The sequence below is a fragment of the Schistocerca cancellata genome, chromosome 8, assembly GCF_023864275.1.
Source record: "Schistocerca cancellata isolate TAMUIC-IGC-003103 chromosome 8, iqSchCanc2.1, whole genome shotgun sequence".
Classification (NCBI taxonomy): Eukaryota; Metazoa; Arthropoda; class Insecta; order Orthoptera; family Acrididae; genus Schistocerca; species Schistocerca cancellata.
The window spans coordinates 271492502-271519906 of record NC_064633.1 but is presented as its reverse complement, the minus strand read 5'-3'; the positions used below and the strand labels follow the sequence as shown (position 1 = coordinate 271519906).

The 27405-nt window shown below is 42.2% G+C and overlaps 1 protein-coding gene and 1 pseudogene across 1 annotated transcript; one reads left to right on the top strand and one right to left on the bottom strand.

Moving 5' to 3' along the window:
• LOC126095509 (craniofacial development protein 2-like) lies at nucleotides 1-27405 on the top strand. The gene is made up of 2 exons (XM_049910295.1): nucleotides 1-1179; nucleotides 27394-27405. The coding sequence occupies exons 1-2, from the start codon at nucleotides 1-3 to the stop codon at nucleotides 27403-27405; spliced, it is 1191 nt and encodes a 396-aa protein (XP_049766252.1).
• Nucleotides 26205-26322, bottom strand: LOC126095877 (5S ribosomal RNA; annotated as a pseudogene).

The following is a 27405-nucleotide window of genomic DNA, read 5'->3' as shown; positions in this document are numbered from 1 at the left end:
ATGTCCATCAGACTTCAATGTCAGCCCCTCAACTTCACAGTAATTCAAGTTTATGCGCCAACAACCGATGCTGAAAAGGAAATTATTGACCAGTTCTATGGAGATTTACAAGAATTACTACTGTCAACACCAAAAAAGGATATCGTCTTCATAGTTGGAGATTGGAATGCGAAAGTGGAAAATCAAGCTGTAGAAGGTATAACAGGGAAATATTGTCTTGGTACAACAGATGAAGCAGGACAGAGACTCCTAGAATTCTGCCAAGAAAAATCATTGATAATTACTAATACACTGTTTCAACTACCAAAACGACGCCTATATGCCTGGACTTCGCCAGATGGCCGACACCGGAACCAAATTGATTACATACTTTGTAATCAGAGGTGGAAGAGCGCGGTTCAGTCAGCTACAACAAGACCTGGGGCTGACTGCGGGTCATATCATAAGCTCCTGATTGCAAAATTTCGGCTGAAACTTCAGAATGTAGCAAAAAGTATCCCAACTTGCAGATACGACCTTAACTCTATACCCTACGACTACACTGTAGAGGTGCAAAACAGATTTAATGTTTTAGAGCTGGAGAACAAAAGCTCACAAGAGATGTGGACAGAAGTAGTTAATACTATCAAGGAGGCCGCAGAGAAACACATTCCCAAGAAAAGGAACAGCAAGAATGCTAGATGGCTATCAGTTGAGGCACTGCAAGTTGCAGAAGAACGAAGGAAAGCAAAAATCAAGGGAGATAGATCAACTATGTTTGAATTAACTAAAGATGTTCAGAAATTAGCTAGCAGAGATAAAAATATGTTCTTTAATGAACAGTGCAAGGAAGTTGAAGATAGTAACGGAATGGGGAAGACAAGAGGTCTTTATAAGAAAATTAGAGAAATTAAAAGAAAATTCCAGGCAAAAATTGGAATGATTAAAGATAGAAACGGGAAAGATTTGAGTGAAGCAGAGGATGTTAAGGAAAGATGGGCAGAATATGTAGAAGACCTATACAAGAAAGAAATGCATAATGACAGGGCTCCTACTGCTGATGTTAATGTTAATTTAGAACTAGAGCCAGATATTTTGGAGAGCGAAATCAAGTGGGCCCTTGAAAATATGGCTGATAACAAAACTAGTGGACATAATGAAATACCAGCAGAATTGTTTAAAGTCACTGGAAAGGATGCAGTGAAATTGCTGCACTCAATATGTCAAAAAATATGGATCACGCAGCAGTGGCCAGAAGACTGGAAAAGATCAGTATTCATCCCCATTCCAAAGAAGAGAAGTTCTAAAGAATACTCAGATTACCGAACAATCGCACTTATCTCACATGCTAGCAAAGTCATGTTGAAAATCTTACAAAATAGACTTCGCCAATATCTAGATCGAGAGCTACCAGAAGAACAACCTGGATTTAGGAAAGGAAGAGGAACTAGAGATCAAATTGCTAACATTCGGTGGATTATGGAAAAAGCAAGAGAAATCCAGAGAGATGTGTACCTCTGTTTCATTGACTACGCCAAAGCCTCTGACTGCGTCGATCACAACAAATTATGGAACGTACTGAAAAACATGGATGTACCAGATCACCTCATTCATCTGATACGGAGTTTATACCTTGACCAAGAAGCCATGGTGAGAACTATGTATGGAACAACGAAATGGATAAAGATTCAGAAAGGGGTCCGGCAAGGCTGCATACTGTCACCGTACTTATTCAGTCTGTATGCAGAACATGTTGTGAGGAATGCGAGCAGGCCGAAGTGAATTGAGAACACTCTTGCTGACGGTGAAAGACGAAAGTGAAAAGCCCGGTCTTAGGCTGAATGTGAAGAAAACGAAAATTATGGGAACTACACCTACCAATTCGTGGGATATAGCAGGAGAAGCCATGGAGGTAGTGGCCACATTCAGTTACCTCGGTTCCCAGATCTCTGCTGATGGCGACTGCAGCCATGAAATCCGGAGACGCCTGTTGCTCGGTAGACAGGCGATGTCAAACCTTGACAAGGTTATAAGGTCCAGAGATATAACACTAACAACAAAGATCCGTATTGTGAGGGCTATGGTCTTTCCAGTTGTGATGTATGGACGTGAGACCAGGACCATTAGAATGGCTGAACGGCGAAGAATTGACTCCTTCGAATTGTGGTGTTGGAGGAAACTTCTTAGAGTTGCATGGACTGCAAAGAGAACCAACAGATCAACATTGGAGCAAATAAAACCAGATTTCTCCCTGGAAGGTCTAATGTTAAAACAAAAGCTGACCTACTTTGGACACAATGCGAAGGCATGCCTCGCTGAAAAAAAAAAAAACATTAATGCTGGGTAAGATTGAAGGAACTAGAAGAAGAGGACGTCAGAGGATGAGATGGCATCGCAGAAGCAATGTGTTCCAGTCTGGAAGGTCTACGGGAGAAAATGCAAGACAGGAAAAAGTGGCGTGATTTGGTTCATGGGGTCACAAAGAGTCGGAACCGACTAAACGAAGAGAGAGAGAGAGAGAAAATGGGAAGATTGGCTGCAATGTATGTGTTGTCGGTTCAGCGTAGTGAGTAGCGTTACTGAATCCTGTCCTGAAGGAGATGTGTGATATGGCAGTGGTTAGCATCTAACATTTTTTTTCCTTACATTAGCATTTTTAATACGTTCTGATGCTTTATTATTAGTTAAATATGACTATACACTATAATATTTGATGTAATGTAAATATAAATCTTTTTTTGAGGAGTGAGTTTGTTCGATTGGTTTAATCTACAGGACAGATTGCGGTACTTGTATAAAGATATTTTGCTGGTTTTTCTTTTACGCTTCGTAATTCACATGTTGCGAAAATTCTGCTGCTAGATAGGAAAAGTGATCAAGTATGAACTTGGGGTTTTACTATAATGTGGAAATCATGAAATAATGTTTATCTTATGTGCAGAACTATTGCAGATTTGTACCGCACTGTTTGTAATGGAGCGTTTATAAGCCTGTGTCCTTATCGCTTGGACATGGTACTTTCCTTTTCGTCTTAAAATATGTACATGGATATTGTAGTTTTTATTTGTATATATTACGTATAGAACTACATGACTAGCATATGGACAATGGAGGAAATGTGCGGTTTTAATAGAGCTAACGTGGGAATTTTACGCGCGCCCGTTTAGTAAGCAGTGTGATTTACAAACTAGAAACATCCCGCAACTGCCGATGGAGTGCGTTGTGATCGCGTATACCACGTTGGGGCCCACGTACCGTATGCACAAGTTGCACTGTTCCTGAGCGTTCACCAGCACGTTGAACTCGGCACGCTCAACGTTGACGTTCGACAGTACGGTCCGTGTGCCGACTGCTTTACTTGCAAGTAACTGCCGTTGAGAGACACGAGCCCGGCACGAAAAAACCTGGGACCTACAACCCTTTTGCCGATGGGTGCCACAGTTTACGGGGCAACATACAACAGCAGATTCCCGTTCTCCATCACTGGAAACCTGTTTAATAAAGTTCCTCACTCTTCCACTACAGGAGACCAATTAGATCAGTAGTTTTCACACAGTTGCGCTCTTCCAAGGCAGGAACCACTTGCCGTACAAGGAGGTGTCGATAATGTGCAGACGTTACGATGCGCCTGACGAGCCCTTGGGTGTATTATCTTCGAAGAAGAACGGACTGAGAATAAAGGTGCCTGGGAATACACACCGCACAGTCACATACAACAAATGCAATGGCTCTTCTTGCACCACATGCGGTTTAATAGTACACTAAATCCGGCAGTTCTGTGTATTCACTGCACCCTGTAGTGTAAAATGTGCCTCGTCACCCCACAGAATATTGTCTGGTCACATGTCATCAATATCGATACGTGCCAGAAACCAAAGAGCAAATTCAGAACGTTGCTGCGGATCACGAGGTTTCAGTTGCTACACCGTCTCGGTCTTGTACGGATACCAGTCCGAAATAGACGACAAAACTGTCCGCACTGTTCACCCTGGGGTGGACAATTCTCGGGACACAGCACGAGCACCAGCACTACCCAGAGAACGTGTTGCAAGGTCAGTTACAGCAACAGCAACCTCGTCAATAACTTCCACTGGGCTAGGACGGCTTCCTCTTTCAACTACCACCAGTTCATACGTGTTTTTGAATTTCACTATCATCTCCTTTAAACCATTTAAAGACATCGTCCCTCTCCTCAGACCTTTCAGTCGGCGTTACGCTTTCAATGCGGCACTGTAATCGCTGCCGTTCACATAAAACCGTTTCACTTACAATGGACTGTTTCTCTTCTCGATAGCCGTATTGTTCACTCACTTTATGACTTGTCAAATGACACCGTGGACGTCACACCATCGTACAAACATTCCACAGCGTCAGATTTGCACCTGGTTGGAATTAATTTTTTTCCAGTATAAATCAGTTCCGCATTAACGCATTATCACATCTACCAAGTTTCGCTGCCAGACGATAATTACAGCCGACATTCGACTTCCGTGAATAGCTGCACTTTAATGATAACCACCCGCTAGCTCCTCAGTTGGCATCACGAGCCTGAGTGTACCCCATTCCAACCAAACACCAAGAAAAAATCCCTATCAGTGCCCGGATTTGAACACGAGTCCTCCGCATGAAAGACAGACACACTGGGCACTGGTTTTTCTTCCATCTTTCGATCCGTTTCTTCTTCGTTTTCATGTCAGTGGTGCTGACATGACTTCATTCAGTTTTTTCATTACAGAGGGTGGCCAATGCCCTAACCATAGGTGAGCTACGCGCTGGCTACGTCGTCGGGCACTGTCGCCGAAACTTTAAGAATTAGTACAATAATTGCCCACATACAATCTACCGCAGAATACTGTACTCCCGCCTGGATTAATAACTGCCATACCAACCTTTTCGACACACAGGTAAACCAAGGAATGCGAACCATAACTGGAACTGTCAGAACAGCTCTACACCAGTGGCAACAGCTACTGATTAATATCGCACCTCCCCAAACTAGACGGTTGGCAGCCCTCAAATTAAAGGTGGAAAAATGTAATGCCAACCCACCCCTTCCTATTCATGTCGATGCAGATACTCTTAAACATCTGCACAGTAGCCAACTAACTAAACGGCTTCAATATTAATGATCACTCGACATAACTTTGGCAAGATCAGAATGTCACGAACTCCCATCTTGTAGCAGATCCAACCTTGAAGGTACCAGAGTGGTGCAACATCGATAGCGTTGGTACAAATGTTCAAGAAAGACAATAGGAGTAATCCACTAAATTACAGACCCATATCATGAACGTTGATATGCAGCAGGATTTTGCAACATTTATTGTGTTCGAACATTGTGAATTACCTCAAAAAGAGCTGTCAATTGACGCACAGTCAACACGGATTTAGAAAACATCGTTTTTGTGAAACACAAGTAACTCTTTACCCTCACAAAGTGTTGAGTGCTATCGACAAGGGATTTCAAATTGACTCCGTATTTTAAGATTTCCAAAAGGCTCTTGACAGTGTACCTCACGAGCGGCTTATAATCAAATTGCGTACTTATGGAATGCCGTCTCAGGATTCGTGATTTCTTGTCACAGAGGTCACAGTTCATGGTAATCGACGGAAAGTCATCGAGTAAAACAGAAGTGAAGGTAGTGTTACAGCACCTCTGTTGTTCCTTATCTATATAAACGATTTAGAAGACAATCTGAGGGGACGTCTTATGTTGTTCACAGATGATGCTGTCTTTTATCGTCTGGTAAAGTTATCAGAAGCCAAAACAAACTGCAAAACGATTTAGAAAAGATATCTATATGGTGTTAAAATTGGCAATCAACCCTAAATAATGAGAAGTATGAGGTCATCCACATGAGTTCTAAAAGGATTCCGTTGAACTTCGGTTACGCGATAAATCAATAAAACCTCAACGCCGTAAATTCAACTAACTACCTAGGAATTACAATTACGAGCAACTTAAATTGGAAAGAACACAAAGTAAATGTTGTCGGGAAGGCGAACCAAAGACTGCGTTTTATTGGCGGTACACTTAAAAGATGCAACAGATCTAGTAAAGAGACTGCCAACCCTACGCTTGTCCGTACTCTTTAGGAGCACTGCTGCGCAGTGTGTGATCCTTATCAAATAGGATTAACAGAGTACATTGAGTACATCGAGAAAGTCCAGAGAAGGGCAACCCGTTTTGTATTAGCGAGAACTGGGGCAGAGTGTGTCACGGCCATGATACAGGATTTGGGATGGACATAATTAAAACAAAGGCGTTGCTCATTGCGGCGGAATCTTCTCATGAAAATTCAGTGACCAACTTTCTCCTGCGAATGCGAAAAGTATTTTGTTGACACTGACCTACATACGGAGAAACTACAATCATAATAAAATAATGGAAATCAGAGCTCGCACGGAAAGAAATAAGTGCTCGTTTCCTCCGCGCGCTGTTCGAAAGAGGAATAATAGAGAATTATTGCGAAGGTGGTTCGATGAACCCTCTGCCAGGTACTTAAGTGTGATTTACAGAGTATCCATGTAGATGCAGATGTAGATGAAGATGCAGAAACCATGCTATCTGCAACAAGTGTCTGACAGGGAGCAATGGTGAGCTAGAGAATGCACCCGATGCTACTGATACAGAGCTGAAGAGCAAAAAATCGCTCGCTTGGCCCTGGTTTGCCCCGATACGTCCATCAGGGATGCGTTACAAGACATCCGTGACCTCACCACTGAAGCATTGTAGTGGCTGGCCCACTGTAATCTGCGTTTTTTACAAAAAAAATTGCAATGGACAAAACAGATATCTGTTGCTACAGAATCTATAACATAACACAGTAGCACACCAAAAGAGCTTTTATGTACTAATTTTTAGTGTGCAAATAGAGTGTGATATTGTATTTGTGTTTTTGTTGCTTCCTGTAGATGAATATGAGAGAGAAGGGAGAGGACAAAATACAATGCCCGGGCACACACATTCCCGAACAGCAGCAAAGTTCGCCTTGTAACTCGCTATCCCCGTCTGACGGACATGATTATCAGCAGATGCTGTGGTTACGTAATTGTGGAGTGGTTGAGGATTTTATCCAGGACACTGACACTCAATATGACTATCAGGAACTGTATCGTACAAATCATCCTTCGTCTGATGTGGCCAAATGCTGGTAATTTCGTCCGTTGTCAGGAATCGAACAGCCTACATCCGGATCTTACAAGCGGGCGTTATGAACCTTGAGTACGGAAAACACAAAAAGGGGTAAAATACTGTTGCAGAAACAACGAAACAAACATGCTAAATTTAAACAGACGCAAAATCCCCAAGATTGGCGATCTTTTACAGAAGCTCGAAATTTAGCGCGGACTTCAATGCGAGATGCCTATAACAGTTTCCACAACGAAACTTTGTCTCGAAACCTGGCAGAAAATCCAAAGAGATTCGGGTCGTATGTGAAGTATGTGTGCGGCAAGAAACAATCAATGCCTTCTCTGCACGATAGCAATGGAGATACTATCCAAGGCAGTGCTACCAAAGCAGAGTTACTAAACATAGCCTTCCGAAATGCCTTCACAAAAGAAGACGAAGTAAATATTCCAGAATTCGAATCGAGAACAGCTGCCAACATGAGTAACGTAGAAGTAAATATCCTCAGAGTAGTGAAGCAATTTAAATTACTTAATAAAAGCAAGTCTTCTGGTCCAGACTGCATACCAATTAGGTTCCTTTCGGAGTATGGTGATGCATTAGCTCCATAATTAACAATCATATATAATCGTTCGCTCGACGAAAGATCCGTACCCAAAGACTGGAAAGTTGCACAGGTCACACCAATATTCAAGAAAGGTAGTAGGAGTAATCCACTGAATTACCGGCCCATATCGTTAACGTCGATATGCAGCAGGATTTTAGAACATATATTGTGTTCGAACACACAGGCAACATGTGTTTAGAAAACATTGTTCTTGTGAAACACAGCTAGCTCTTTATTCACATGAAGTGTTGAGTGCTATTGATAAGGGATTTCAGAGCGATTCCGTATTTCAGGATTTCCGGAAGGCTTTTGACACTGTACCACACAAGCGGCTCGTAGTGAAATTGCGTGCTTATGGAATCTCGATTCAGTTATGTGACTGGATCTGTGATTTCCTGTCAGAGAGGTGACAGTTAGTAGTAATTGACGGAAAGTCATCGAGTAAAACAGAAGTGATTTGTGGCAATCCCCAAGGCAGTGGTAAAGGCCCTTTGCTGCTCCTTATCTATATAAACGATTTGGGAGACAATCTGACCAGCCGTCTTCGGTTGTTTGCAGATGACGCTGTCATTTATCGACTAATAAAGTCAACAGAAGATCAAAACAAACTGCAAAACGATTTAGAAGAAGTATCGGAATGGTGCGAAAAGTGGCAATTGACCTTAAATAACGAAAAATGTGAGGTCATCCACATGAGTGCTAAAAGGAACTCGTTAAACTTCGGTTACACGATAAATCAGTCTAATCTAAAAGCCGTAAATTCTACTAAGTACCTATATATTACAATTACGAACAACTTAAATTGGAAGGACCACATAGAAAATGTTGTGGGGAAGGCTAACCAAAGACTGCGTTTTATTGGCAGGACACAGAAAATGTAACAGACCTACTAAGGAGACTGCCTACACTACGCTTGTCCGTCCTCTTTTAGAATACTGCTGCGCGGTGTGGGGTCCTTACCAGATAGAACTGACGGAGGACATCGAAAAAGTTCAAAGAAAGGCAGCACGTTTTGTATTATCGCGAAATATGGGAGAGAGTGTCACAGAAATGATACAGGATTTGGAATGGACATCATTAAAAGAAAGGCGTTTCTCGTTGCGACGGAATCTTCTCACGAAATTCCAATTACCAACTTTCTCCTCCGAATGAGAAAGTATTTTGTTGACACCGACTTATAGGGAGGAACGATCACCAAGATAAAATAAGAAAAATCAGAGCTCGTACGGAAAGATATAGGTGTTCATTCTTTTCGCGCGCTATACGAGATTGGAATAATAGAGAATTGTGAAGGTGGTTCAACGAACCCTCTGCCATGCACTTAATTGTGATTTGCAGAGTATCCATGTAGATGTAGATGTAGATGTAGAAGTGGATAGCGCCATGCAGTATTTATTATAATAGCCGGCCGCGGTGGTCTCGCGGTTCTAGGCGCTCAGTCCGGAACCGCGCGACTGCTACGGTCGTAGGTTCGAATCCTGCCTCGGGCACGGATGTGTGTGATGTCCTTAGGTTAGTTAGGTTTAAGTTGTTCTAAGTTCTAGGGGACTGATGACCACAGATGTTAAGTCCCATAGTGCTCAGAGCCATTTGAACCATTTTTTATAATCAGCGGAAACAGCAAATTTCTCGTCTACCACTACGTTAATAATCAAAATCCATACCAGATCTCTTAGCTCATAACCACTTCTAATATCTCCCAAATATTTGTACACCTCAATTAGAGCGAAAAATAGGAAAAAGAAACTACAGGGTACAGGAGAGGTGGGACATGTCCGTAATCGTCCACGTCAGTAGCAGAAGTAAACGTAGTTACGTAGTTTCCGTCTTCGAAAGCTCTGCTTCGGTCGGCTGGAGGTGCCCAAGTAAGATGCGTATCGGACAATTCGTCGGTCCGCACGACGGCATCCGCTGCACGAGACAACACTGTTCCCTCGATTCTCCTGCTGGCTAATTGCCTAAACAGACACCAGTTATCTCTAGCTCCGTACCTCCAAACAAGCCTGGGCCAAGTCTCGTGACACGGGTCCCGATAATCTACAAACAGAAATGTGTACCCAAGACGCTCTGACTAAATACACAGACATCGTACGATCCGAAGGGGCGTGATCCTCACACACCCAGTGGGCGGCCTATAAGCGCTGGTCAGTTCCAGCGTGGCTGTCGCAACAGGGATGATGGTCACAAAGCGTCTTAATTATCAACGGACGACAAAAGCTCGTAACTCGATAACGTCACTGAAAATAAACACGGTGACGCGTGCCTTTACGTAGGTGCGCAGAAGAACATTGCGATAAATTGACAATAATCTCAATAAGCATATCTACGCACTGAACAAGTGGCCCCGAACCCTTAACAATTTCGTACATGTCTATGCATTTACTAATTAAATGTTTCTTTTTATCCACACAGAGCATTACTAACAGAGATAGAGGAAGCAATCGAGATTTCGGCGAGGGTCTAAAATGGGCTAGCATGATATTTGGTACTGGGACGTTCTGCAGCCTAGCGGAAACGATGTAAAATAGTGTTACAGGCCACGTCAGTTGTTCTGTAAAACCTCCACTGCATTTCATTTTCGCATGCGATTGTAATCAACATGAACTCAATTTCGACCATCTTAATACTTTTACGGGTGCAAATCTACAGTTACATGTCAGTGATAACTCTGTAATTTACAATGAAGTGCCTGGCAGAGGGTTGATCCAACCGCCTTCACGCTATTTCTCTACCTTTCCACTCTCTAACAGCGCGTGGGGAAAACGAACTCTTGGATCTTTCCGTGCAAGCTCTGGTCTCTCTTATTTCATCATGATGCTCGTTTCCCCCTCGTCGGTGGGCGCCAACAAAATATTTTCCCACTATGAGGAGAGAGTTTCTGACTGAAATTTCATGTGAAATTGCTGCCGCAACGAAAAACGCCTTTCAAAAAATGGTTCAAATGGCTCTGAGCACTATGGGACTTAACATCTGTGGTCATCAGTCCCCTAGAACTTAGAACTACTTAAACCTAACTAACCTAAGGACATCACACACATCCATGCCCGAGGCAGGATTCGAACCTGCGACCGTAGCAGTCGCGCGGTTCCGGACTGAGCGCCTAGAACCGCTAGACCACCGCGGCCGGTAAAACGCCTTTGTTTTAATGATTTCCACCCCAATTCGTGTCTCATACCCGTGGCATTCTCTCCCCTATTTCGTGACAAAACAAAACCAGCTTCCTTTCTTTGAATTTTTTGGATGTCCTCCGTCGATCTTGCCTGATGCGAATTCCACACCGCACAGTAACACTGCAGAAGAAAATTGACGAACGTAGTGTACACTGCAGAAGAAAATGGACAAACGTAGTTTACCCAGTCTCTTTAGTACCCCTGTTCCATTTTCTGAGTGTTCTGACAATAAATCGCAGTCTTCGATTGTTTTTTCGCCACAACATTATCTATGTGATCGTCCCAACTTAAGTTATTCGTAATTATTGTAATCCCTAAGTGTTTACTTTAGGTTACAGTCTTTAGATTTGTGTGATTTATCGTGTAACTTATACTTAGCGAAATACTCTTAGTACTCATATGGTCGATTTCGCACTCTTCCTTATGTCGCTTCTCGCACCATACAGATGCCTAGTCTAAATAATTTCGCTATTTGTTTTGATCGTCTGATGATTTTATAAGACGGTAAATGATAGAATCATGTGCTAACAATCTAAGAGGGCTGCTCAGATTGTCTCCTAAATCGTTTATGTAAATCTGGGAACGCCAGATATTACTTGTGTTTTACTCGATGACTTGCCGTCAGTTTCTATAACCTGTGACGTTCCTGACAGGAAATAACGAATCCAGCAACACAACTCAGACGATATTCCATAGACACGCAGTTTGATTAGAAGTCGCTTCGTAGGAGCGTTGTCAAAAGCCTTCTGGAAATCTAAAAATATGAAACCAATTTGACATCCCCTGTCGATAGCACTTATTACTTAATTAGAACAAAAAAGCTAGATGTGTTTCACGAAAACAATATTTTTGGAATCCATGTTGGCTGTTCGTCAATAAATCGTTTCCTTCGATGTAACTCATAATGTTCCAATCCGTAAATGTTCCAAAATGCTACAGAAAATCGACGTTCGCGATATTGGTCATAATTATGCGTATTACCCCTATTTCCTCTCTTGGGTATTGGTATGAGTTGTGCAACTTTCCAGTCTGTAGGGTATGGATCTTTCGACGAGCGAGCGGTTGTCTATAATTGCTAAGTATAGCTCTGAGCACTAGGGACTTAACATCTGAGGTCATCAGTCACCTAGAACTTAGAACTACTTAAACCTAACTAAACCTAAGGACATCACACACATCCAAGCCCAAGGCAGGATTCGAACCTGCGACCGTAGCGATCGCGCGGTTCCAGACTGAAGCGCCTAGAACCGCTCGGCCACAATAGCCGGCTGCTAAGTATGGTGCTATTGTATCAGTGTACTCTGAAAGGAACCTGACTGGTGTACAATATGGACTGGAGGCCTTGCCTTTGTTCAGTGCTATAAGCTGCTTCGCTACCCCGAGGATATCTACTTCGAAGTAACTATGTTGGCAGGTGTTCTTGATTCGAATTCTGGAATATCTACTTCGTCTTCTTTTGTGAAGGAATTTTGGAAAACTGTGTTTAGTGGAACTGTTATCAGTGACATCACCATTGTTATCGCGCAGAGAAGATCTTGATTGCGTTTTTCCGCTGGTGTTCTTTACATACAACCAGAATGTCTTTGGATTTTCTGCTATATTTCGAGACAAAGTTTCGTTGTGAAAAATATTAAAAGCATCTGTCATTGTAGTTCGTGCTAAATTTCGAGTTTCTGTGAAATTTCGCCAATATTCGGGGTTTTGAGTTCTTTCAAAACGGCGTGCTTTTTTCATTGCTTCTGCAACAGTGTTCTGACCTGTTTTATGTACCACGCGGGATCAGTACTATCTCTTATTAATTTATTTGGTATAGTTTACTCAATCACCGTGGATACTATTTCTTTGAATTTAAATCACATCTGGACTACGCTTACATAGTCAGTTTGGAAAGAGTGGACACTGTCTCTTAGGATGGCGCCAAGCGAATTTTTTTTAAATTGACGTATTTTGTGTTTATTTTTGACGAGGTTGGATGTTACGCTATTCAGTCTCGTTACAACAATCTTTTGGTCACTAATCCCAGTATCCATCATGATGCTCCCTATTTGCTCAGAATTATTTGTTGCAAAGAGGTCAGGTATGTATTCGCAACACTTCAATATCGGACGTCGTTTTATACTTACCACCGAGTTTAAATATGTGTCTTCGCCAATATATCGAGGGTGGATTAAAGTCACCACCAACTATAATTGTTTGAGGGAGTACCCATTTGAAATGAGATTCAAGTTTTCTTTGAACTGTTGAGCAACTGTGTCAACTGAGTCGAGGACTCGGTAAAAGGAACCAATTATTAATTTATTTCGGTTGGCAAGTACAGCATCTACTAAACCTAACTCACAGGAACTATATTCTTTGCCGGCCGGGGTGGCCGAGTGATTCTAGGCGCTACAGTCTGGAACCGCGCGACCGCTACGGTCGCAGGCTCGAATCCTGCCTCGGGCATGGATGTGTGTGATGTCTTTAGGTTATTTCAGTTTAATTAGTTCTAAGTTCTAGGGGACTGATGACCTTAGAAGTTAAGTCCCATAGTGCTCAGAACCATTTTTTATCTTCTTTAATTTCACTATAAATTCGTTATTTTTTCATACTGGTTTACGAATAATCTTCTCCATAGTACTCTGTGTTAAGAGATATCTTAGCTTTTAGAATATCGTTTGTTTGAATAGCTACTATTTTTCGTTGTTTTCCAAGCAACTTAAAAATCATGTGGTAGTAATGGTCTAAATTCGGGCTATTACGTATGTTCCAAATTTGAGCGTTAGCCAGATTTTGGACCATTTTGTCAATATTACTATCGTGTGCTGCTTTCTTTCTAGAACGTCGAGAATAAAGCAGAAATATATTACACAGGGAAATAGGAAGAAATGAAACGAAACTGGTATGACCAAGGCAATTCGTGCAGTCAAGAGACAGAAAGAAATATGTGGACAACCGTCTCAAAACCTCCCATTCACCTCGGCTGTGCCCTATGCTAAAAACATCTGGTGTGTCGTCCTCTTTAATTCATTATCCTTAGCAAAATGGGTCTACCTCATCGGCTGTTGGTCCTTACGACGTTGCTGCTGTTCCTATGGCAAACGACGTAAAACGCAACAAAGACGAAAAGCCTGGAGGATCTGCCCTGACAATTGGTGCTTCTTACAAAACAATGTCACAAACGCTGCTGCCGGAGACAAAATTTCTAGTAATTCCTCACAAACGAAACGCTGTAAAAAATAAACTGTAGTTTAAAAAATAGTGTGAAATATCATAAAAAAGTGAAGGTTGAGAAAAATAAAAAATAAAAATGGAAAGGGACGAAAAAAGCGCGAAGATAGCTCAGATGATGAGTTGAGTGATTTAGACTTTCCATCTGGGAAAAACAAGCCCGACACTAATGATGTAGAATGCATTTTCTGTGGAGAAAACGTTTCTGATGGTGTGCATAAAGCGTTGTGTATTATGTGCACCAAGTATAACACGTGAGCACACAATGAACGTGCAGGGCTAATAAAATCATTTAGATTTGTGACTTTCGTCAAGACAATGGAATGTTTTACATTATGTGACCACATATTTTATAAACCACAGTGAGTTAAAAGTAAAAATATGCCTCACTATTGTTCAACTAGTTTATGAAATGTTTCTGATGTCGGATTCCATGAATAAATTACTTTTAATCCATTGTAGTTAGTTTGTCCAATGATAACTAATATTTTTAGGACTAACCCAAATTTAGACCATACATCTAAGTTGTGTTAACTTGCCAATATTTTTTTAAATTCAAAATATGAAAAAATATTGAAGTGTATTACATTTCACCGGAATTGTTTGAAGCAGTGCACTTCAACGTGATGTTTACTTAATATTCTCTAATTTATTTTCCACAGAACGTGAGTTATGCCTTCAAAAGTGACTTGTAGCCCAAAATTTCACCACTTCCTCTATAGTCGGCTCTGAAGAGACGTTATAATGCTATATATTATCATTCACATCATGTGATAAGCAAGAACAAAGGGCGTCTATAAGGAAAAAGGATATTTACGTGCGTCTGCGGTAAAAGTGCCGACTAATGGCATCATCGTGAAAAGCAGTTGTGAAAACTGGGAAGCACTGAGTACCATTGATGGCCGAGGTGAACGAAAACTGCAGAGTAGCGTGAAGGCCAATCGCCAAGCTACAGTGGATCAGCTCATCATAAAAGTAAACATAGAAGCAATCAGACAATTCGGTGAACCCGTTGTGTGTGGCACTACGAAGCAGGTGCATGGTTTCTAGAATGAATTCATCTAGAAACAGCCCCCAGGGTGTGGCTAAGCCATGTCACCGCAGGATCGTTCCTTCCAGGAGAGCTAGTCCCGCAAGTTTCGCAGGAGGACTTCTTTCATGTCTGGAAGGTAGGAGATGAGGTACTGGCGAAAGGAAAGCTACGAGAAGGGATTGTGAGTCGTGCTTCGGTAGCTCAGTTGCTAGGGCACTTGCCGGCGAAAGGAAAAGGTCCTTAATTCGAGTCTCGGTCCGGCACACAGTTTTAATCTGCCAGGAAGTTTCAAGCGCATAGTGTTGGCACCAGTGGTAGTGAAGCCACAGCATCGAAATATACAAAGTGTAGAATCTGTTGAAGTTACTCAACTTTATGTAAGCCTAACTGCTGCTGATTGGTACTGAGTAGGCTTTCAAATGTCCAGTCCTCGGATAGCGGTGACGGCAGCGTGTCTTCTTGTAACAATTGCAGTGTGTGGCTTCGTCGTGTCGTTATTTCTACCTATTATATTTCATCTCCTCTAAGTTTTTTCAACACTAGAGAACAATTAAGACATCAAAGCCTCTCAATCAAAGTTGTATGTTCTCTGCTATGTACCAAATTAACTGAGAACATTAATTCCCATCTCTAGGTTGCAGGTTAGGCTTTGCACAGCGTGAGAGGGGAAAGATAACAGGATACGTAGAGCAGGGGTGACGACTGTGATAAATTTCTAATATATGTGTCACGAACAACATTCATTAAATCCCGACTAAGCGGCCTATAACTTCCATATGCGGTTCAAATATATTAAATCGAATTCGTCTCTCTTAAAACTGTCTTCATAATTATGGCTAAATAACCCACCCGCCTTTTGTCGTACATCCCACAAGTTCCTCTGCAGGCTCCAGAGTATAATAATAATTAAAATAATTTTATCCGATAAAATTAATGGTTGTGTCGTCCATGAAAGTCAATATATTCAAATCCAGAGCAAATCTTCCTTTAATAATCAATATTAGACATTCATTTATTGGTGTTACAAGCATTATACCTTAAAAGGAACGAGCCTATCTGACAAACTGAACTCAACTCAAGCCAATTTCATTAACATAACGTTACCAATTCCGATGAATGTCTCGCGAAAAAAAATAAAAAAAAGAATAGGGCCTTATGTGATTGTTGCTATGAGGGACTGTGGCCCTCGGCGCGTTGCGGAATGTGACCAGATACTCACATTTGACAGTGCCATCCGTCTCCAAAGGCGTCACACATTCTCCCCGTGATCAGTCGTTACACGGGAAGATAAAAATAAAGTTTCTGCAACAAATATATATTTTAATGTATCATACAACTTGTAAAATGGCTTCTACATACATAAATTGAGTCGGCGATGACTGCGGCGTCACCGGCAGTTTTAATGGACAGAACGATAACAGACCTGTGTTAGCGAACCCTGAATGAAGGACCCAACACCACGAGAACCCCATAGTCCACATCAAATTATTAGTTTCGATACACCAACTACCTTCGACTGATTCGTCAAGTGAGTCTGATCAGTAGCTGTGATTCTGTTTATTACATCATCGTGCAAACAGAAATTAGATTCATCCATAAACAGTACGTCGCAGGGAACACGACAGTTTTCGTCCAACTTTTATGTCACTGAACCCAACAATCTGGATTGTCCTCGATGAGATGCTGTCACATTTACATTTTGTAACTGCCCCATTTATGTACGGCCAAAATTCTCATTATTGTGTACAGCCTCTTAACACCTCACCAGAGTGCCTCAAAATTTTTCAGTCAATTAACTCTGTAATTTTAATGTTATTTCTTGGATGTGTATTTATTTATTTTACCAATGTTCATTACTTAAAAACTGTAATGTAATTATGAAAAAACTATTGAAAAACAACATTGTAAAATTTCGTAGCAGAAACGCTGGCGAAGTCAAAGAATATCTTTCAAGTATGGCAATAATATAGTTGGGCGCGGGCTTGCGCAGAGAGGCAGTAGGAGTTGCAAGTTATCGGTGGTGAAGCATGGACCCAGTGTGGTGCCGCTAATGGCGTAACGAAGTGCCTTGTCGAAATGATGTTTTAACCGTGGCAAGGCATTGTAAATGGTTGAACGAGGTCGTATCTGGTAACAGTACAACGTATGCAAGAACAATTGGTAATTGAGGAAGAATTATTAACAGTTGATCGTTGCTGAAGAAGAGCCTGTAGCCATAAATTGCCTCGGAATGCGTTACGTCCCCCCCTCATCTGCAACTCGCCACAAAGTAAGATCGAGCCATTTAACTGATTAGTTGTGTATGCGGCCAGCCATATCTTAAGCAGTATAATGTTTTTAGTAAAATTATAATTCTCTTGAGTGTGACTCATTATCCTACGTCACTAACCATTGCCGAGTGAATCATAAATGAAAGAGACGATATTATTTCAACTGAGAGACATTTAATTGTATTTGCCAGTTAACTTAAAATCAATCGGTTCACAAACTAGATGCAGTAATAATTAACTAGAGTTCACTTTACATTGTAACACTCATACTGAAAACTTTCAGTAACCGACCTAAACTGTGAAAAGGAAAACTAACTTCAAATTGCAAGTAAAATAAATATTCTATTTTGGCTAAGTGACATTTATAATTTCGTTTTGTGTTTGCAAATATTTCACGTGTTTTGATTTTCGCAGCACTAGAATTGACAAAGTGTTTTTTGCTAGTAACGAAGTCATCGGGAGCTTCTCTGAAGTAATATCTACTATAAAATAGAGATGAGTCGTGGGTATTTGCTTCACTAAATCTAAGGACAGGTAGCATTATAGTGAATGATGATGTTTAGTTTGTTTTACGCACTACTAGTAGGTAATCCGTATCCAAAGCACTATAAATTAACATAAATACAAATAAGCGTACGTGGCTTTCCCATTCAAGCTCGCACACATTTTAGTTCCTCTTCTGCCTATCTGCACACTTGTGCTTATTTACGTAATTTCATTTTCAAATCAGTAGTTAACAATTATTAACTTTCGGTCGCTTATGAACGAGGTCGGAATAAAAGCTTGTGTTGCTTCATGCGCAACCATTTTAGATCGTCAAGCTGTCGGTTTGTCTGCGACAGAGTCAGTGTCAAAGAATTTGGTTTGAAGTTTCGCCACTGCAGTGTGGGTAATGAGTGGTATGTCTGAATGACATTGGCTGAAATTCTCTGCGATTACACGACTGCTTGTGTCTACTGACATCAGGACGATCTAAATGCGTTCGGCTTGTGTTAACGCCATCAGCTTTCATGCCACTGGTAAGGAAGAGACATCAGGCGTAACTCGAGAATGAATAAAGCTATGCTGAAATGAATGACGGAATTGCTATTCTCGTATCACCTTTTATCTGTTCGACAACTCACACTATAATCTTTCCGTTTCAGATTGCACTGAAGGTGGCTGCCACCTAATGGCCGCCATGTTGGTAATATAATCTCACAGATGTTTGCCTTCTCCCATGTCAACTGCACCGCTTGACAAAAAGTGTGAAGCAGCTAGAAGGTGAGGAGGAAACGTAGCGAAACGTCGTGTGTTGAGAGGATATGTGGTGTTACTTCAGTGCCCAAAAAGTCGTGTCACGTTTGCAAAGAACGTAGTAGTATAAGCCCACTTATCTGTACGACAACGCATCCCCAGTAGCCTGGATGCATGCACATGCACTGATTCGGCTGGGAAGGGTGCCGTATTGTCTCTGTATCCCATCCCGAGGCAAGTCTGCAGCTCGTGGTCTAGTGGTTAGCGTTGCTGCCTCTGGATCGGAGGGTCCCAGGTTCGATTCCCGGCCGGGTCGGAGATTCCCTCTACCTGGGGACAGGGTGTTTGTGTTGTCCTCATCATCTTATCATCATTCTGAAAGTGTCGAGACTGGCAACAGAAAGAGCGGGAATTTGTTCAGGCGCTGATAACCATGATATTGAGAGCCCCACAAACCGACATCGTCATCAACATCATCATCACATGAGGAAAGGTGTTCTTGTAACTGGTCCTTGATATCCTCGATACTAACGCTAGGAAGAACTTATGTCCAAGGTAGTTCCACACATGTTCTACTACGGACAGATCTGAGTATCTTGCTGGTCACAGGAGACCTCAACGGCACGCAGAAAGTTCGTAAAGACACGTTCCATGAGTAAAGGAGCATTGTTCTCTTGGAAAACAGGACGACGATATTGTCGCATGGGAGGTAACACATGATAATCCAGAATGTACATGACTATGGTTGTGCTCTCAGGGTTACCTCAATCATTACAAGCTGAGCTGAAATATATTCCACGGCTGCCTACACCTTGAAGTCAGGAGTAAAAATTCTGTGTCGCACCAAAGCAGTGTAAGAATGAGACCTTCCCCAGGTCAGCTCCGTACGGTCGAAGTTGTTCATCTGGGGTCGTGCAGTACCCCTGAATACAGTGCGACGCTAATTAGCAGACCACGCTTTCTAGTGACGTCACGACTCCAAACGCATCCGTTTCTGTTGTGGTTTCAACGATACCCTACGCATGGGACGGTAATTCCTTAACCCGTCTGCTCGAAGTCTCGACCAATGGGGCGGGATGATGACAGACGCAGATGTGAAGGGGTTACGATGTGCTCGATGCAGAGTACGGCCATCATGCCTTGTGGTGGTCAGCCGAGACCGACCGGAACATTGGCGACGAGTATCCCTTACATCACGATCACATTTAGTCCGGCGTTGGGCACTGTCACATCCGAACGCTCCACATATCTCGATATCTCACGATTCGACCAGCTGGCTTAATGGAGACACAGAATGAGGCCTCATTCAAACTCTGTCAGGTGTTGATAACGCTGTCTTACATGATATTCCGCGTGCTACACAATGATCACTCAACGTGTGACGCTTTACGCGTCCCTTATATACCTTACCGGGCCAGGTAACATCAGTAAAGAAGAATACTAATTCACTCTGGTGACCGTTCTGACGATACTCGGTTCGTCAGTTTCTAGTCAGACAGTGTATTTGACTTTAACTTTATCCATCAGTTATTGTTTTTGGTTAAGAGGGGTGATTCACAGCTGTGGAGCACCTTGTACAATCTCAGAACGTGGGCGAATCTATATATTCTGGTACGGCCTGCTAGGTTCGTTGTAAGTAGGTCTACATCTGCATCTACATGTACGTCACATCTGCACTCCGCAAGCCACGCCACAATGTGCGTCGGAGAGTACAAAGTGAACCAGTATCACGTTACTCTCTTTCTCTTCTGTTCACCAATGGTAGAGAGGAAGAAAGACTGTCACTGCCTCTGTACGGGTCCGAAGTTTCCTAATTTTGACAACTAAATATAAAATATACAAACTATATGGACTTTTGCCCCCCATGACCCATGGACGTTGCCGTTGGTGGGGAGGCTTGCGTGCCTAAGCGATACAGATGGCCGTACCGTAGGTGCAACCACAACGGAGGGGTATCTGTTGAGAGGCCAGACAAACGTGTGGTTCCTGAAGAGGGGCAGCAGCCTTTTCAGTAGTTGCAGGGGCAACAGTCTGGATGATTGACTGATCTGGCCTCGTAACACTAACCAAAACGGCCTTGCTGTGCTGGTACTGCGAACGGCTGAAAGCACGGGGAAACTACAGCCGTAATTTTTCCCGAGGGCATGCAGCTTTACTGTATGGTTAAATGATGATGGCGTCCTCTTGGGTAAAATATTCCGGAAGTAAAATAGTCCCCCATTCGGATCTCCGGGCGGGGATTACTCAAGAGGACGTCGTTATCAGGAGAAAGAAAACTGGCGTTCTACGGATCGGAGTGTGGAATGTCAGATCCCTTAATCGGGCAGGTAGGTTAGAAAACTTAAAAAGGGAAATGGATAGGTTAAAGTTAGATATAGTGGGAATTAGTGAAGTTCGGTGGCAGGAGGAACAAGACTTTTGGTCAGGTGAATACAGGGTTATAAATACAAAATCAAATAGGGGTAATGCAGGAGTAGGTTTAATAATGAATAAAAAAGTAGGAGTGCGGGTAAGCTACTACAAACACCATAGTGAAGCATTATTGTGGCTAAGATAGACACGAAGCCCACACCTACTACAGTAGTAGAAGTTTATATGCCAACTAGCTCTGCAGATGATGAAGAAATTGATGAAATGTACGGTGAGATAAAAGAGATTATTCAGGTAGTGAAGGGAGACGAAAATTAATAGCCATGGGTGACTGGAATTCGAGAGTAGGAAAAGGGAGAGAAGGAAACATAGTAGGTGAATATGGATTGGGGGAAAGAAATGAAAGAGGAAGCCGTCTGGTAGAATTTTGCACAGAACATAACTTAATCATAGCTAACACTTGGTTCAAGAATCATAAAAGAAGGTTGTACACATGGAAGAATCCTGGAAATACTAGAAGGTATCAGATAGATTATATAATGATAAGACAGAGATTTAGGAACCAGGTATTAAATTTTAAGACATTTCCAGGGGCAGATGTGGACTCTGACCACAATCTATTGGTTATGAGCTGCAGATTAAAACTGAAGAAACTGCAAAAAGGTGGAAATTTAAGGAGATGGGACCTGGACAAACTGATAAAACCAGAGGTTGTACATAAGGAAACAATTGACAGAAATGGGGGGGGGGGGGATACAGTAGAAGAAGAATGGGTAGCTCTGAGGGATGAAGTAGTGAAGGCAGCAGAGGATCAAGTAGGTAAAAAGACAACTTCTAGTAGAAATCCTTGGGTAACAGAAGAAATATTGAATTTAATTGATGAAAGGAGAAAATATAAAAATGCAATAAATGAAGCAGGCAAAAACGAATACAAACGTCTCAAAAATGAGATCGACAGGTAGTGCAAAATGGCTAAGCAGGGATGGCTAGAGGACAAGTGTAAGGATGTAGAGGCTTATTTCACTAGGGGTAAGATAGATACTGCCTACAGGAAAATTAAAGAGACCTTTGGAGAAAAGAGAACCACTTGTATGAATATCAAGAGCTCAGATGGAAACCCAGTTCTAAGCAAAGAAGGGAAAGCAGAAAGGTGGAAGGAGTATATGGAGCGTCTATACAAGGGCGACGTACTTGAGGACAATATTCTGGAAACGGAAGAGAATGTAGATGAAGACGAAATGGAAGATATAATACTGCGTGAAGAGTTTGACAGAGCACTGAAAGATCAAGGCCCCGGGAGTAGACAACATTCCTTTAGAACTACTGACGGCCTTGGGAGAACCAGTCCCGACAAAACTCTACCGTATGGTGAGCAAGATGTATGAGACAGGCGAAATACCCTCAGACTTCAAGAAGGGTAGTGAAGGGAGACGAAAATTAATAGCCATGGGTGACTGGAATTCGAGAGTAGGAAAAGGGAGAGAAGGAAACATAGTAGGAAGCAGGTGTTGACAGATGTGAAAATTACCGAACAATCAGTTTAATAAGCCACAGCTGCAAAATACTAAGGCGAATTCTTTACTGACGAATAGAAAAACTAGTAGAAGCCAACCTAGGGGAAGATCAGTTTGGATTCCGTAGAAATATTGGAACACGTGAGGCAATACTGACCCTACGATTTATCTTAGAAGAAAGATTAAGGAAAGGCAAACATACGTTTCTAGCATTTGTAGACTTAGAGAAAGCTTTTGACAATGTTGACTGGAATACTCTCTTTCAAATTCTAAAAGTGGCAGGGGTAAAATACAGGGAGCGAAAGGCTATTTACAATTTGTACAGAAACCAGATGGCAGTTATAAGAGTCGAGGGACATGAAAGGGAAGCAGCGGTTGGGAAGGGAGTGAGACAGGGTTGTAGCCTCTCCCCGATGTTATTCAATCTGTATATTGAGCAAGCAGTAAAGGAAACAAAAGAAAAATTCGGAGTAGGTATTAAAATCCATGGAGAAGAAATAAAAACTTTGAGGTTCGCCGATTACTTTGTAATTCTGTCAGAGACAGCAAAGGACTTGGAAGAGCAGTTGAACGGAATGAACAGTGTCTTGAAAGGAGGATATAAGATGAACATCAACAAAAGCAAAACGGGGATAATGGAATGTACTCCAATTCAGTCGGGTCGTGCTGAGGGAATTAGATGAGGAAATGAGACACTTAAAGTAGTAAAGGAGTTTTGCTATGTGGGGAGCAAAATAACTGATGATGGTCGAAGTAGAGAGGATACAAAATGTCGACTGACATTGGCAAGGAAAGCGTTTCTGAAGAAGAGAAATTTGCGTTTCTGAAGAAGAGAAATTTGTTAACATTGAGTCTAGATTTAAGTGTCAGGAAGTCGTTTCTGAAAGTATTTGTATGGAGTGTAGCCACGTATGGAAGTGAAACATGGTCGAATAAAAGCTTTCGAAATGTGGTGCTACAGAAGAATGCTGAAGATTAGATGGGTAGATCACATAACTAATGAGGAGGTACTGAATAGAATTGGGGAGAAGAGGAGTTTGTCGCACAACTTGACAAGAAGAAGGGACCGGTTGGTAGGACATGTTCTGAAGCATCAAGAGATCACAAATTTAGCATTGGAGGGCAGCGTGGAGGGTAAAAATCGTAGAGGGAGACCGAGAGATGAATACATTAAGCAGATTCAGAAGGATGTAGGTTGCAGTAAGTACTGGGAGATGAGAAGCTTGCACAGGGTAGAGTAGCATGGAGAGCTGCATCAAACCAGTCTCAGGACTGAAGACCACAACAACAACAATGGACTTTTGTTAAAAGGCAAATATTAATCTGATACTAGAAAAGCGATGAAATCTGTAGATATGCACATTTAGTAAATAATTCTTTTACGATTGCTAAAGAGTATGAGAAGTATGTATATAGAAGAAGCCAACATTTAATCTCTGGCTGCTATGATTTAATAGACACTGCAGCGCCAAGGAAACTAGTATAGGCATGTGTACCAAACACAGATACATTGAAGCGCCAAAGAAAGTGGTGTAGTAAACAGGTAGAACACGGCGCTGCGATCGACAACGTGTACATAAGACTTCAAGTGTCTGGCGCAGTTGTTAGATCGGTTACTGCTCCTACAATGGCAGTTTATCAAGATTTAAGTGAGTTTGAACGAGGTGTTATAGTCGGCGCACGAACGATGGGACACAGCATCTCCGAGGTAGCAATGAACTTGGGATTTTCCCGTACGACCATTCCACTAGTGTATCATGAACGTCAGGAATCCGGTGAAACATCAAATCTCCGACATCGCTGCGGCCGGAAAAAGATCCTACAAGAACGGGGCCAACGACGACTGAAAAGCATCGTTCATCGTGACAAAAGTGCAGCCCTTCCGTACATTGCTGCCGATTCTAATGCTGCGCCATCAACAAGTGTCAGCGTGCGAACGATTCAACGAAACATCATCGATACGGTCTTTCGCAGCCGAAGGCGCATTCCTGTACCATTGATGACAGATGAGTGCACGACACAAAGTTTTACGCCTCGCTTGGGCCTGTCAACACCGACACTGGACTGTTGAAGACTGGAAACATGTTGCCTGGTCGGACGAGTCTCGTTTCAAATTGTATCGAGCGAATGGACGTGTACGAGTATGGAGACAACCTCATGATCCATGGCCCCTTCTTGTCAGCAGGGGACTGTTCAAGCTGGTGGAGGCTCTGCAATGGTTTTTTTTTAATCCCCTTTATATCGTTTCCGTTCGTTTCATCTGCTCGGGGAGGACGTCACAAGACATCCGTTTCAGTTCGTCGTTGATCCATTAACTCAGTTTTTTTATTACAGAGGGCAGCTAACCCTCTGACCGAACACGCTGAGCTACCGTGCCGGCGATGGTTGGGGGGTGCGCAGTTTGAGTGATATGGGACCCCTGATAGGTCTAGATACTACTCTGACAGTTGACACGTACGAAAGAATCCTGTCTGATCACCTGCATCCATTCATATCCATTGTGCATTCCGACGGACTCTGGCAATTCCAACAGGACAATGCGACACCCCACACGTCCGGAATTGTTACGGAGTGGCGCCAGGAACATTCTTTTGAGTTTAAACACTTCCGCTGCCCACCATAGTCCCCAGACACGAACACTGTTGAGCAGAAGAGATCTCCACCCCGCCTTACTCTTACAGGTTTATGGACAGCCCTGCAGGATTCATGGTGTCAGTTCCCTCCAGCACTACTTCAGAAGTTAGTCGAGTCTGTGCCACGTCGTGTTGCGGCAGTTCTGCCTACTCGGGGGAATCCTACACTATATTAGCTAGGTGTAACAGTTTCTTTGGCTATTCAGTGTATATAATCGTGCGATAAGATGATGGCTTTGGATTCTGTTCGTTTTTTCTCTCTTCCTATTGTCTTGTCGGTTTGTTCGTTTGCTATTGATCTGGTGTACTCGATGTAATAGCGAATTGCTGTACTCAGTTATGTAATTCTGTTAAATTTGATTTATTCTGAAATAGAGACTTAGTAGTAAATGTGGTTACATGTTCTCATTTATACAAATGTAACTCCCATTAGCCGCATTCTTAAGGTTTTTTTTTTTTTAGCTCACGCTTTGCGGAGACGAACGTGACATCGCTGGTCTCCGTGTTGTCCGCCATTACGCGGAAATTTTAATTTTCTGTAATTATTTATCTAAAAGGGCAACCTAAACCGCACAGACAGTTATATTATCATTCCACAGGAGTTCTGAGACCTATCACAAATGTTTTTCTACAAAAGGTATAGAACTGATGTAAGTAAAAAGTCCAGAATCGATAACGGTTTGCTTAAGGCTTAAGGTAAAATAACTAATTCTCAGTTTATGCTGATGTGAAAGTGAAAAAGATTAAACCTTAACAACATTACTGATTCAAGCGGGATATTTTGCAGTACTGAAACTGTGTTTTTGTGGTGTCTAATTAATACCTTACGCGCACGTAGGTTTCCTTTTTTGCACTCCGCGTCTTCAGGCCACAAGTGGCCCATCGGGACCATCCAACCGCCGTGTCATCCTCAGATGAAGATGCGGAAAGGAGGGGCGTGTGGTCAGCACACCGCTCTCCCGGTCGTTATGATGGTTTTCTTTGACCGGAGCCGCTACTATTCGGTGAGTAGCTCCTCAGTTGGCATCACGAGGCTGAGTGCACCCCGAAAAATTGCAACAGCGCATGGCGGCCCGGATGGTCACCCATCTAAGTGCCGGCTACGCCCGACAGCGCTTAACTTCGGTGATCTGACGGGAACCGGTGTATCCACTGCGGCAAAGCCGTTGCAACGCGCACGTAGGTACAGACACTTAATGTCGCGAGATTGTTTTTCTTGCATAGAGAGACTAAATTATTTTCCCTTGTACTGGAATATTTTTAAATACTTAAGCTCCGGTTACTTTCAATATATCAAGCACTGAGTACAAAAGTAGATAATTATTATTTCTGTGGCCTATATGTAATCCAAAAGTGTAGTATCAAAAACCCACGCAATTATTTTCACGAAGTATTAAACTTTCTGAACTTTAAGAGTGTGCAGCTTTTGAACATTTATAACGTACACCACTGGCAAAAAACATTTTGTGTCCATAACAATAACAATTTCTCCTTCCAAAAGACAATAACTAAATAAAAAATTAGTAATATTTTCCAGTAAGATATTACACGTTGTGGTCACTAAATGAGGTGTTTTTTTGGAGAAATTAGTCTGTTTCTTTACTCTGTTTGGAACGCTAGATTTCGAAATTGTGTGAGTATGGCTCTCTGCACACTCAACGTCTTTCTCCATTTCGCACTGCTGTTTATCGGTCACCTCTCAGACACACTCACGATGATTAAACAAAGATCTTACGAACCGCGCAGCGCTTCTTTGACTATTTTCGATATGTTACATGGAAAGCTACTACACCGACGAACAATACCCAAGAACTGACTGAACTGGGGTACTCATGATTCTTCCATAACTCCGAGTCTTGCACCTGCCTTCCCCAATGTTAGAATTATGTTAAATCTCTCTGGGACTGACAGTTCTAGGTACTTGACGATTCTCTCTGATTCCAGTGACTAATCGCCGACAGCTTAGTCAAACTATATCGAATATTTGTTCAATTTACGTGCATATTATTACATCCATTAATTTCAGGAACATAAACCAATGTATCTCTACACGTGGAGCTGATCACCTGGGCTTCACCTCCGGGTACTCAGAGATGATCGTTATTCGAATAAATCTCTACGTAAGTAATTATTCGAATAAAAACTAGTTCAAAAATTTCATTTGCTTATAAATTATTCGCCAGACGAAGGGATTACTCATCACTAAGAATAAATATAGTTATTCTTTGTAAATTGTCCACAGATCGTGACCTAG